Source organism: Physella acuta, unplaced genomic scaffold (genome assembly GCF_028476545.2).
Source record: "Physella acuta isolate Inbredline_101_S28 unplaced genomic scaffold, ASM2847654v3 ptg000142l, whole genome shotgun sequence".
NCBI classification, from domain to species: Eukaryota; Metazoa; Mollusca; class Gastropoda; family Physidae; genus Physella; species Physella acuta.
The window spans coordinates 1911556-1926392 of record NW_026731661.1 but is presented as its reverse complement, the minus strand read 5'-3'; the positions used below and the strand labels follow the sequence as shown (position 1 = coordinate 1926392).

Below are 14837 nucleotides of genomic sequence, written 5' to 3'. Positions count from 1 at the left end.
GAAACAATCTTCTTTAAGCAAGGCTTAGGCTGGGTTTCCCTTTCCTTGCAGTTTTACATTAGCTCGTTTAGTTTATTTGTGATATCCACCATGAAGTTGAATGCTTCAATTTGGGATAGACAAGTTAATAGGAAGTACAATGAAATGAATGAGTAGCTAAATATTCTAATAGAATAGCGAGTGTTTCATAACCAAGTGTAACAGAACAATATGTTGATGAATTTTTAAAATAAAATAAAATAATCTTCTATATATATAATTCTCTTCTTCGAGCCGTTAGAAAACAAGCTGCAAACGCTCTCCCTACCTCCCCACCCCTACATGGTTTTAGTGAGCTGTGTTCACTCTAAATGTTTACAAGCAGAGCTGGGTTTAGTGACGACTATTAGGGGCAGATAATTTAGTTTGAAACGATTTTAAACGTGGGGGGGGGGGAGGAAGGGGGGGGGGGTTATGGCCCTTAACGTGCTACTTATAGTGTTTTAAAGAAATATTTTCAGTGGCAGCGTTGGTACTGTCGAATTCACAAATTATGAATTACTGAAAGGTAGAAAAAACAACAACTAAATAGCGGCGTATGTTATGCCGCGGGCCGGCTCGTTATTAATATTTGTGCACATAGCTGAAGAGCCGCATCTCGACATCAAAGGAGCCGCATGCGGCTCGCGAGCCGCAGGTTGCCGACCCCTGGTTTAACCATAATTATAAATAAAATAATTTTAACTGCACGAAACGATGTAACTGAGCGATATTTAATGATCAGGCACAAACTATATAGCAAATCATATACCATCTTTAAATGGTTCTTATGCTTTAAAATACAAAAGAAATTTAATTTAGTTTTATATTAAAACTTATCTCTTAAATTATTTATACGAAAATAAAAGTTGTTGTTAGAAAAGTAATATAGTAATTTAATATATGTATACCATATTGAAACTGTTTAGGTACACGTTAATCAACAAAATAATTGGTAAGTTGTTTCCCTTATCAAATGTAAATTAAGATAAGTCTTGTTACTTTGAGCTGCGGGTGTTATCATTTAAATTAAAGTAAATAACATGTAACTGTTTTTACACTTATATATATATTATATATTATATTAGTGTGATTTGATTCTGATCCAGAACCGCAATATATAGTGCTTTTTTTTAGTAACTCGATGTCTGTAACCTATTTGGGGTGATATGTAACATGTTCTATTTAGCATTTTATCTTTCCGAAAAAAAACCCAGAAACAGTGGGTTTTAGTTTGCTAAGATTTCTCAGGGCCTTTATGATTGTGTCGCTGTTGAGTGGGTGGGGTGCGGGTAGGACATATATATATATATATATATATATATATATATATATATATATATATATATATATATATATATATATATATATATACCGGAATCTTACGTTGAGTACAATTAGACGCATCCAATGAAACATTCGTCCCTTTCAAACATCTATATCTATAGTCTATAGCAGGGGTCTCCAAACTACGGCCCGCGAGGTCCTCTCATCCGGCCCGCGGATATCTTTTTGTCCACGGAAAAAACATTTGTGGGTGATAGCTGAGGAACGTTGCCCAGTAAAATCAAAGACATGCCTGGAAGAAACTGGCCCCCGAACTGAACTTTGATAGTCAATGCGGCCCTCGGGCTGAATAGTTTGGAGACCCCTGGTCTATAGTAATCCTCCCTCATTTTTTTGCAATTTATATTGAACATTTAAAATAGTAATAGTATTTAATTTGATAGTTTTACACAGTTTTAAAGACGTTAACATCAATTGTACAAATAATATTAGATCCAGATCTATATCTCCAATTTTTTTTTATAGGTTGCATGTTAAAATATACATGTAATACATACTATTGCATACGATTTTCACTATATTCTAATTTAACATGTAATCTTTAAGTATTCCTTATACAATACGTCTAAGATTGTACTGGGTTAAACAAGTAACTAATGCTCCTTCGAAGCTGTAGGATGAGCGATCTAGTGGTGGATTGCTGCATGGACCTTTATACCCTCTAATGGAAGGCATACGGTGCATTTTCGACAGCTATGCGTTGTTTCGTTGCGATGGTTTTCATTATAATGCGTGATTATGTTTGTGTAGATGTTTTTGTCGTCACAAACATGGCACTGTAAGAACTTCGTGTGTACTTTATGTTCGTGCGTTTCCGCTTCCGTGGATGTTTTGTGTTGCTGGTTGCAAAATCTGCATTTTGTGTTATCATGTATCAATTTTGTAGTTTTTAGACTTTTTGTTGTTTGCTTGGTATCTGTAGGACTGCCCTCCTTTTTCCTCTTTGGATTTGTGCAAGCGTTCAATGGACACCAGCGAGAAAAGTCTCAAAGGTATTTGAGAGGTCCATAAATTAATTTAAAAATCTCGCACGGCGTAGTTACAATTAATATGGTTATAAACTTCTGTCTGTCTGTTTTTTTTCGGACTTTACTAAAGATTGGATGTATTTGATGCTTTTAATATTTTCGGTAACTAAATAAAAATAAAAAAAAGCAAAAACAATTTGGTTTTCACGTGTAATGGCGATATGAACAATGGCATCCTGCTATTCGATAGGCCGCCATAAATTTTATTGTACACATTGTAAGCTAAAAATAGAAAAACTAGGTCATGGTGTTTAAATTTGCATTGTTATTTAAAAACTTGATCTGCAAAGTTTTGTAAACAAATCAACCAACTATCTCTCAACGTTCAACTACGCAATCATATCACCACTGTTGCAGACCGGACTACGATGTTGCCGTCCGGTTGCTGAGTCGCCGGCCGAATACGTTGCTGACACTGGCTCGGGCACTAGCCAATAAGGCCGTCGTTGTCTAGGGGTATTTAATTATTCTACCCGAGTCAGCTACAGTGAAGTAATCAACGGAACAGGAGACCTTCTTAGTTTGTGCTGTTTATTAATTCGCTGAATGCATGTTCTGCTGAGCGTGGCTTCCCCGAACCGCTAACGTCGGGAGCGCTTGTGCGAGAGAGAGAGAGAGAGAGACTAACTAACCTGCCTGTATTTATACCCCTGTTCTAACCCCTAGCTCAGGGGTCGGCAACCTTTTGAAGCGGAAGAGCCAAAAGTTACAATTTTCAAAATGTCCCTGGTTTTAAAGATTCACTAACATCTTTATATTTCAAATATTTTATTTTTTATTAAGAGTATTAGTATTTGTTCAAGGAGCTTGAGAGCCGCATCTTGATATCAAAAGAGCCGCATGCGGCTCTCGAGCCGCATGTTGCCGACCCCTGTCCTAGGTGGGTGTTGTCAAGCTTAAAAATAGAGATTGAAAAATTAGCCACTCGTACATCTGAAGCCACCCAATACAAGTACTGGGTGACTCTTCTCGAGGGCATGTGCACTTCGAGGGATGTGTGGGCGCAACCCCACAGCGATCGTTGGCGGGATTAGCAATTGATTGCTTGAGGAGTTGAGTAGTAGATTGACCGCATCTCGACCCCGGCAGCCAACCCTAAATAGGGCTGACCAACCAAATGACTAAGATTTAGGTAAATCCATAACAGATACTACACTTTGATCTTAGCCAAAAGGCCGAGAAGAAATAAATAATATGTCTTATAAAATAATTATAGAGCAAGAGACAATGTAGCTGCACATCTCTTATAGAAAATCAAGCTCAAGGTATGAAAGAAATTATGTCACATCTTTGAATGGTGCTTACGATTTTGAATGCACAAGCAATTTAGTTACATTTTTATATTAAAACTAGTCTTTTAAACGATACATACGAACACATAAGTTGTTATTAGAGAATTATTATAATAATGTAATAGCTGTTTACCATTTTTTGTACTGTTTAAGTACACATTAATCAACAAAAGAATGTGTAGTTGTTTCCCTTACAAAATGTAAATCAAGTTAAGTCCCATTCATTTATCACATCGAAACAATAGAATTGTAACATATCATTCTCTTAAATCGGTTAGCTAAGACTATCTAAAATGGTTCTTCATTGAAAGAGTGATCGCGCCGTGACGCTGTGTACCTTGCCCCTCAATTTTAAAGGCTTTTTTGACCCGCCATTTTTCAAAAATATCAGAGATTGCGGGCAGTATTTTTTTTTTTAATTGAAGATGCTCTAGACCGAACTTTTTACTGTCATATGTAGCTGTCTAGCGATCAACGATTATAAATTTGGTTTATCAACGTGACATCATTATATTACATTTACTCAAATTTTCGCTGCATGTGTTTCTATAACAAACCACCTCTCTCTCTTTTTGTGCTCGGGCTGACCGTTAGCCCTACACACCTGACCAAGTGAGCACATTATAATGATGCACACTCTGTTATTTAAATATCTAAATGTAACGTGGTTATTTTGAGTTTTTTTACTTAGAAAAAAATGACTAGATCTACCTTATTTTAGTTACAATTCTTTGAAATGTTTAAAAATAAACTTGAAATGCCATGAATTGTTTTAGAAAATTGCCACGGATCTTGATCTGGACTCACCTGAGAGCTACATACCGTTCTCCCTCTGCTCTAACATCAGCAAGCTCTTGGAAAGGCTGGTCAATGCCCGCTTGTTTTGGTTTTTGTCAAATAACAGACTGATAGACTCGTGTCACTATCGCTCAGCAGAGAGTGAAGTTACAATCTAACATGGCCTGTATTGCCGAGTACTGACGTAACTGGCTGTTAGAGATCAACCTGGAGAAGACCGTGTACTCGCTGTTCACGAATGACATGGCCACGTTAAAGAGCCGGTCAAGTTTACGATTGACAGTGAAAGCCAGTGAACCTTTGGACCAGATATTGACGCTACCTAGCGTGTGTGAGATCTACGTAACAATAAGTCAAAACGGTTCAATCACTATCAATGTATGTGAACTCTATGTGCACACACGATATTTAAAAAAAAAAAAAAAAAAAAAAAACAGCTATATATTTAATGTAAACACTTGAGTCGCTATATTAAAACTATTGTTATTGCCACATGTTTGTGCATTTAATAACTTTTAAGAACTGAGCGTACATAAACTGCGTCAAGATAAAACTATCTTTAAAAGTAAATTAAATACCATTACTTTTAGTATTATTTACAAAAAAAGAACAGTGATTGACATTTGCTTGATTGTCAAAACATTTATAAAATTAATAATCTCACCATATGAAAACTGATTCTTTGTAATTTGACTATTGTTTATTATTTTTTTTTTGTTTTAAACAAATATTTATAAAGGTGAATAATCTTATACGATTATGTCATCAATAAATAATAATATTTTAAATAGTATTTAACATTTTATTACTAGTCATACAATTAGTGTTTTGTTTTTTTATTATATATTTGTTTTTTCAATCAATTAACTATCGTTTAAAAATTTCCCCTTATGTCTCAAAGAATATATAATGGGAGGTAACTTTATCTAGATAGACTTCGTTTACTATATTTTATTTTCTTTGCAATGATCTATGTATGCCTTTTCCAAACAGTTCTAATAACGTTTTGGGATGGGGACCTATAAGGCGAACTAGGCGGTCGCCTAGGGCGCTATCCACAAGGGGGGGTCACAAAAATGTATAATTTTATTTATTAATAAGTACCTAATAATTAATAACTTTGATTATATTAAATAAACTATAGGAAGTCAACAAAAAGGTGTAGCGATCTATTTGGTGTCAAGGGTGAACTATCGACTTTGTGCCCCTTCCCAAATTAGGCCTATATATATAGTTATTCGTGTATTTAAAAATTCAGAAAACGCGCCCCCCCCCCCCACCTTCCTCATTTAAAAAGGTAGGGGCGCTTTTTAACAGTCACTTTCTATTTTTATTTTTGTGTCAGATATTTTAATGTAGAAAATAATTAATTAAGTCTGTAATATCAAATAGCAGGCAATGACTTATCGCCCCTCTTTTAAAAGTCTAATAGAGGTGCCCAAATAGTTCATGTTAATAATTTTGTTAAAAGCAAATTAAAAAGAAATATCTTCTCTTAATTATTATACATCTTTATAAAATAAAAGACAAACAAACAAATAAACACATTGGTTTTTTTAAATGTTCAATTGTACAATACAATACATTAAAATAATCACGTTTAACTCTGAATGTGCCACATTTTAATGATTACTATTTTACGGCATTCGAATAGAAAAAATATGAGAACACAATGTTATCATCAGACAAGCATGTACTATTTTATGATGAAACTAATGATAACATTAACTGTAATATATACCAAAAACCTAACATTAACCTTAATGTTTATCAAAAGAGCAACCATTTTATAAAGTGAACTAATATATAGTGGAAGAGCTTATGTTGCATGGAAAAAAAGTTAAATGCGAAAAAAAAACATCCATTTGGTGGATGAAAGTGGTTGTTAAGTCAAACATTCATTACGTTGGATAGCAAAAATGATAACTCTGAAAAACTCAGCAAAATACTTCATATAAATAAATCGCAACTGACGTTGTAAAAATTATGGAATAAATTAATACACGCACACTTTGTTTTTCTTTAAAACTATTATATTAATGGGCTACTTTAATTTTAGAATGCTCGTACTAGTTGTTGCAGCTGTATCTTGTTGTAGTCTGTCTTGATTAGTTAAGTGACAGTGGGTAGTCTAATGTTTGTTTGACCCACAACTTCTCATATGTGTCGTCTTACAGGAATCTATATATATAATTCTCTTCTGGGAGCCGTTAGAAAACTAGCTGCAAGCGCCTCCGTGCAGTTCCATCTCTTTCTCTTTCTCTCTATCACTACCACCCCCACCCCACCCCCACATTGTCTGGTGAGCTGTGGTCACGCTAAATGTTTACAAAGCTAAATGTTTACAAATCGTAGAACCGTAGAGCCGGGTTTCTATTAGGGGCAGATAATTTAGTTCGATTTTAAACTTAGAGGAGGTAACTAAGAAATAACTAAGAGGAGGCTACTTTCACGGGGGGGGGGGGTAGGGTCGGGGTTAGGGGAAAGGGGGGGGGGGTAGTGTTTTAAAGCAAATATTTCCAGTGGCAGCATTGGTACTGTCGAATTCACAAATTATGAATTACTGAAAAGTAGAAAATAAAACAAATAAATAGCGGCGTATGATACGCTGCGGGTCGGCTCGTAGCAAATAAAATGTTTATTGGTGTTCTTTATAACTGATTTGTATGTAGTGTGTAAAGGTTGATGAATTGTCCGAAAAATTGTGAAGCTGCGGTTGTTGGTGTAGGCCATTGAGTTGACAGTGGGTTCTCGTTTGTTAAGATTTCTCAGGGCCTTTATGATTGTGTCGCTGTTGAGTGGGTGGGGTGGGGGTAGGACATCTGAGGGTGACGCTGACATTGTCTTCCCTGTAGATGGTGAATTCTAATGTATAAATCCGTGATGTTTGGTGGTGTTGTTTAGTTCTTTTACGTGAACAACAGCCGAGAAATATCAAGTATCTGTTTTGTCGTAGTTGGGTTGTAGAATTTTGTGCCGACTGGCTATCTACTTGACTGAACTAATGAAAACTAAATCTAAGTAGATAACATGGGAAAATGATAAAGACGTTGACGCACATGCAGTTAAAGAAATTAGACGCTGGATAAGTAGTGAAAAAAAAAATAGTCATTAGCGTTGACGTTGCGATTGCAGACTACCAATGTATTAAAGTTTAAAATAAATATATTCATTAATAAAAATGAAAAATGCCTACATTAAAAGTCATTTAGGTTAATTAAATTAACATCGTAAAATTGTAAAAATCTTTAGACAAACCAAAACATATTGTTGCTAGAAAAACATTTTAACTAATTGATATTATAAAATTAAAATGCAGTATAAATATGTTTTATTACTTTTTGTAATATATTGTTCCATTAAAAAAATGTCATCAAAAGTTATTTCCCATTACAAACCAAAGTCAATTCATATTCCAAGGCACAGTGCATTGCAAATCAAAACATTCCATCACATGTCTACTTTAATTCGGTCAACTTCTCACCCCCAACGCTTGTAGCTATTTATATATTTTGTTGTAGGAGAGAACAAGTGTAAAGGAAACTTGTTGCAATCGAATGGAAGCTTCGCTTTAGGACAGTCATGAGGATGTGACACTATAACGGGCAACTTGTCCACATCATCAAATCTCCTGTATTTGTTTATATACTTCTCTGCATTGATCATTAAAGCACAGACACATTTTGTCCAGTTCATCGAGTCACATGCGATGTATAGCAACCAACACCAGTCGCCCTCAATGAATGCATTAACCAACTCCCATCTATCTAGAATGAACAATGGACTTTTACTATCATGAAAAACTTAAACACATCTTGCATTGACACTTGGCACAGTGACAAGTTCCATCTCCTTCTGTGGACTTGAAAATCTGGCAGACTCTTCCGGTCCTTAACCTCATCACGTGACGTCCTCTGTCATTATAAAATGGATATGGAACTTAAGTGCCTGGGTAAAACTCTGGTCTCTCTAGACTGGTGAATTTAGTCTTTACCTGGACATTAAGGGCTGCAATGTTTTGATTGCCTCAAACATGAGGTCATTGTCATGTTAACGTGAGGGAAGACAATCGATATTATAATCCTTTAGATGTATAAAATCCTTGTGACCTGAATTCTTAGTAAATCCATTAATAGTTTGTTGTCTAGCAGCTTTTCCTCTATAACACATCTGCCATTTGTGATTGCCAACAGGGAGAAAAAAACAAAAATGGTAAAAGGTATAAATAAAAATTATTAATTGTTGTTTGATTTAAATGTATGACACAATTAATACGATTTTATACATGTTTCGCGGTCGGCGTGGTCGAGTCGGTAAAGCTCATGGTTGCTAAACCGAAAAGTCTCAAGTTCGAACCCTCGGGCAGATGAGGCTCGATAGCTGGGGACAGCCACTCTTCTAGGAGAGACAATTCCAAAATCAAACAACTGCTGCCTTGTAGTTTGTTCTTGGTTGGACAAAGCAGGCTGAAATCGGAGTCAATTGCCTCAATGGCGCATAACCAGTTAACACGTAATCCTTAATTGGGATGGAAGCATGGTCGAGTCGGCAAAAGCTCATGGTTGATAAATTCGAAAAAAAGCTCGAGTTCAACAGATAAGGCTCGATCCCTCCCAACACTAAACAATTAAGAACGAAGAAGAAGATACATTATTCCTGAGAGTACGTTAATAGAAATTAACATGTATTTAAAAAAGTCAATAACTAGTCTCCACATAAAGGCTGGTGCTAGCTAGGCCTCATAGATTTATTTTAAATATAAATGGAACACAAAAAATTAGACATATAACAAGTTTCACAAATACATAATGTAGATGCACTTGAAAATACATAGCATATATAAAGGATACAAAATGAATGATACAAAACTTGTATTTATACATGATAATTTAACATGTTATTACATCATGTCCCAATTTAAAATATAATTTAGCAACTTTTAAAACAAACCCTTACAATATGGACAGCATTGGACAAACCACCTGTGATCAAAGACCCTCTGCCGAGAAAACACCTGTGGTCAAACCCCCTATGGTCAAAACCCAGCTATGGTCAAAGCACCGCTGTGGTCAAACCCCCTATGGTCAAACCACCGCTATGGTCAAAGCCCCGCTGTGGTCAAACCCCCTATGGTCAAACCACCGCTATGATCAAACCCCCTATGGTCAAACCACCGCTATGATCAAACCCCCTATGGTCAAAGACCCTATGGTCATAGCCCCGCTGTGGTCAAACACCCTATGGTCAAAGCCCCTATGGTCAAAGCACCTATGGTCAAAGCCCCTATGGTCAAAGCACCTGTAATCCAAGGTCCGCTCACCCTTCTAAATGTAAATTTCAACTTTTTTTAATTTACTGACAGAATAAAAAAGCACATCCTAATATGTGTTTTACATTGGTTTGTCGTGTATATTTTATCTTACTTTAAAAAAAAATGCATACAGTTTTATTTAATTGTAATATGTGATTAAATTGACCAAAGCAGGATTATACAATATAGGACAACATAAAAAAATACTATTTTAAGAACATTTCGTCACTGACATCAAACTTCTCAAGAGGAAAGTAAGATAATACATTATAAAGTGTGTAGCTTACTTTCAAATTACTCTGTAACAAGGAATATCCTAGTAAGTGTTAACCAACCGCTACAACAACCTGTCTATTGAAACAACCGCGACCCTCACACATTGTGCTATGTTTAGCGAGGCTGACGCCGTGTCACACGTTAATGACTTTAAATGACGTATTTTTCCTATTCACTGAACCAGATCATATGACTAATACCGTCTGTATAGAATTAATATGGAACTCGACCACGAAAGTGAAATTTGTTTTTTAACCCTTATTGGTGTCTTACTGTTGACTTTATATTTCTTCGTCCACGTTGATAAGTTCTGAGACAAATCCTTGATGTCACCAATGGTTGACAAGACAAATGATTTCATGACAAATGATCTCAGACAAAATGTCTCAGACAAATTATCTTAAAGTAAAATTTTTAGTAACTATGATTCTTTTAGTTCATATTAACATTTTTGTATTTGTTGTCAAATTGATTTTATGTTGGCCCACTTAATTTACGACCAGAAGACTATGTTAACTTTTATTGTTAATAGCACTTTGTTTAAAAGTTTTAGATATAAAAATGCATAAAACAAATAAAATGATGATACGTTAACCGAATTATGGTCAAAACTTTTCCAAAAAGAAAGATTTTGTTTTAAAGGTTCGTAATGTGACATTGGTGTTTTAATTGCATAATCAATGCCAGCCTGCTGTTGTCCAGCAAAAATCTGACTTTTTAAAAGAGCAGATACCCATCTGCGATGATTTAAATTTAAGACATACCATGGTTTACCAGTCAGTGGGATAATTAAACAATTTAACAATTTATTTTGTTGCGGCCACTGTTAATATGTTAAAGGCAATGTGACGAAACTATGCCACAAATCTTTTCTCACTAAACCATTTAGACAATCAATTTTTTGCAAACTTTTAAAATAAAACCAAAATGATATCAAATAATATACAAATTTTGCTGTGAGATATTGTCTGATATATTTTATCATGAAATCTTTTGTCTGTGGATCATTTGTCCTTGAGATTATGTGTCTTGATATATATATATATATATATATATATATATATATATATATATATATATATATATATATATATATATATATATATATATATATATATATATATATATATATATATATATATATATATATATATATATATATATATATATCATCTGGATGATTTGTCCAGAGAATATTTGTCATTCAATCTATCTATCTATTGTCGTTTTTTCCTTTCCGTTTTTCTCCTGTCTGACACGGTACCTTGCAATAAAGTTTACGATATTAATGGGTTGTTTCATTTTGTAACACCAATATCAACTCAATTTTCTTTTTTTTTTGATAATTTAGGACACACAAACATTTTCTGCCGTAAGGTGAGGAGGTATGTTTTTGTTTACTGACTATAATTATTAATCAATACCAGTTAAAAGTAGCTCCTAAATGCCCTCTATATTTACTTCTATCTTTCCGTGTGCGATTTTGCGAGGGTATTACAGTCGTTCACTACAATGAAGCTTGCAATTCAGCCGGCGCTACGGCTAAAATGATGACCGTTTAAATTCGTGATTTTAAAAATTCATATTGAAGGTTCAGTAAAACAATTTTCATTTTTCAAACTTATTATCGTAATTGCTGGCATGTTCAAAAAACATATTTTTTTAAAATATATCAACTTTTCCACATATTTAAATTATGTCTGAAAATTATTTACATTTAGTTCTTTAACACTCATGGATAAATTAGGAAAACACAATTATTTCCCTTTATAAAAAACATATATCGGAGGAAAAAAATACTTGTTATTATTTTGTTTTGATGTTGGGAAAAAAATACTTACATAACTAGCACGGATTGATCAAGTACAATGTGGTAGGTGATTTAGTTACTGTCTTTTTATTTTTGTTTATGCACTGTTTATGCACTGAATGTACTGTTTACTAATTATTTTAAAAAAAAAAATCAATAACAGTTAAGAAGCCAGCTGTTATATCTTTACTTCTTTCGTTTGCGGATAAACATGTGGTATTTTAATTGTTCACTAAATTGAAACAGCTCGCTCGCAAGCGCCTCTGCACGGTTCGATTTGGCGCCCTTGGCTATGCTAAGGTGCATAATTTCGCTTTAAACAGTGGATAAAGTATGGATAAAAAAAGCTATTATAGTTTTTAAGTGAATCACATCCGGGCGTCCCCCGGCACCCCGACAGGGCGCTATTTGGCGCTCCCGGGCCTTCCCGTGTTCGCTATGGTGCCTAAGTTCGTTTAAGTGAGTGCAAAAGGCTATGAATGCGTTTGGGTACAACAGTCGTTTACTAAGCTGAAACAGGTGATTCCGCCTGCGCCCCAGCATGGGGCGATTTGGCGCCCCGGGCTAGACTGTGAGCACTTTGCTTTTAGGTTTGAGTTTTTGTTTTATTTGTGTTTGGGTTGAGTTTGCGTTTGTCGTTGAGTTTATGCTTGGAAATGGGTTTTTTTGGGGGTTTGTTTTGTGTGTTTGTGTTTTCATTGTGCTTGTGTTTGCGTTGGTTTTGTGTTTGTGTTTGTTTGCGGGTTTTTTGTGTGTTTTGGTTTTAGTTGGTTGTGGTTAGGTTGGGTAATGCCGTGGATATGCTTACTTAACACACATGTCGTGGTCCTTTACAGATAGGTTTTTCATAGAGGCCAGTGCCGGGCCTGGCCGGGGCGCTTAGTATATAGATAAAGACAACTTTTAAAGCAATGAAGTTTTAACAATTTATTAATGGTCAGACCAATATCATGTATGTATGTATATATTTGCATTTATTGAATCCAAAAACATAGTGCCTCTGCTTTCGATCATTGATCTTTTTGTTTAATGCGGTGACTCAGCCGCCAGCGTGCAGCAGCGTAGCTTGTCCAAGCATCGCAGGTCTTTACAATTACCACGATACAGACCAACAATGAATCTTCCCTCTGTGCAAGAGCAACAATTAAACTTCTCAAAACAATCCGAGATGTCAACATCGTTGCAGTGTCCATACTTAGCCGGATGGTTACGTGGTCTGGTGCAGCGTCCTTCCTCGATGTCGCTGAGGTATAACTTATATACTGACCTATACAGACCAGTGAGGAAATACCCAGGTTTACACAATGACCAGGTAGAATCTGTGTTCATAGATTCCCTCCAATTTTCCTGAACATAGTCATAGCCCTCTTGCCATGGAAATGGTATACTGCAGCATCTAACACGATCCAGTCGGTCAATATGATCAGCGGATCGGTCTACTGGACTTCTACATAAACTGGCAATCATGTCTCCTAATCGATCACACTCTGACAGTCCAGCCCTCTTAAAGGAAACGCTCCAGTCTACATCTCGACAATATGGTTCCACACCAGCAACAAAAACTAGCGCAGCGAGTACTTTGAATGCAATACAGATGCCCATTCCTGAAAGAACGCTGTTCATGAATTTAAAAAAAAAAACGGAAAAAATAATGACTTTATTATACATAATATTGCCATATTTGAAATGAGGAATATTACATATATAAGTAAAACATATTTTCAAAAATAAATTGAAGTTTGTTTATAGTGCAGATTACGGTTGGGCTGGAATATCTTTAGCATGACTTTACTTCTAAGAAAACTGACATGAAAATAGATTTTGAATCGATATTGCTTTTCTATAACACCCAGTTTGGCCTTTATATGCTTTGTATCGTGTAATGTCTTGAAGACCGTGTCCAATAAGATGTTTTAAAATTATACTACAATCATTATTTAAGCTGGGGCTAAAACTTTAACGCTTTTAGTCTTACTCAATTTTTACCCTAATAAAACAATTAATTGATTATTTAGCTTATCCTAATTCTAGTAATACGAACAATCTAGGCCTATACAGAAATAAAATAATTGCTTGTAATTTAAATTTCTACTTTTCTTATTTCAGTTATACAACAAGATAAGTAGTCTTAATAAAATAAACAACATAAAGCAGTAGTTTACGTTTTATAAACAAATTGCCATTACCTAAGTTGACTAACATTAACATACCTCAACACTTTTTGCAGATCTAGAATGCAGAAATAAATAAAACATAAGTTAATATAGGAAAATATACAATCAATAAGCTTTCCTGATTGGACTGCTGTTTATACCAGTTTTTTGACGTGACAGCTTGGGAGGAGTTTATGGAAATGATAATCGAACAAGTAAGTAAATAGAAAAATAGGGCTTATGTAATAAGCTATTATGTAATGCTCAATATATGTGTGTCTGTCCGTCTATCGGTCTTTTAGTCTGTCCAACTGCCAGTTATTTTAACCGTATCTCTGTCCGTATGCCCGTCTACCTTACTGTATATCTGTCTTGTGTTCGTTAATACGACTGTCAGTCTGTATTCTGTTCATGTTAGTCTGTCTAACATTCTGTCTGCATGTTTTATCTGAATGTCTGGACTATATGTCTGTCTGTCAGTCCGTTCTTCCGTGTCCTCCTGTCCATACATCCACCCTTTAGTAAGTCCCATATCTGTCCTTTCTGTTCTGTCTGTTCTGCCTGTTCTGTCTATCTTTCTGTCTGTCCATTCTGTTCTGTCTGTTCTGTTCTGTTCTGTTCTGTTCTGTCTGTTCTGCCTGCCTGCCTGCCTGCCTGCCTGCCTGCCTGCCTGCCTGCCTGCCTGCCTGTCTGTCTGTCTGTCTGTCTGTCTGTCTGTCTGTCTGTCTGTCTGTCTGTCTGTCTGTCTGTCTGTCTGTCTGTCTGTCTGTCTGTCTGTCTGTCTGTCTGTCTGTCTGTCTGTCT

The 14837-nt window shown here is 35.4% G+C and overlaps 1 protein-coding gene and 1 pseudogene across 1 annotated transcript; both read right to left on the bottom strand.

Annotated features, from left to right (window-relative positions):
* Window positions 1-3453: 3453 nt before the first annotated feature.
* Window positions 3454-3580, bottom strand: LOC131935359 (uncharacterized; annotated as a pseudogene).
* Window positions 3581-12833: 9253 nt separating this feature from the next.
* On the bottom strand, window positions 12834-14140 carry LOC131935293 (uncharacterized). Its single transcript, XM_059291675.1, has 2 exons — window positions 14091-14140; window positions 12834-13495 (listed from the first exon to the last, which is right to left on the bottom strand). The coding sequence occupies exon 2, from the start codon at window positions 13480-13482 to the stop codon at window positions 12907-12909; it is 576 nt and encodes a 191-aa protein (XP_059147658.1). The 5' UTR covers window positions 13483-13495; window positions 14091-14140; the 3' UTR covers window positions 12834-12906.
* Window positions 14141-14837: the final 697 nt, after the last annotated feature.

Excerpts from the sequence above, each read along its gene's own strand:
- LOC131935293 (XM_059291675.1), bottom strand. The coding sequence starts at position 13,482 with ATGGGCATCTGTATTGCATTCAAAGTACTCGCTGCGCTAGTTTTTGTT.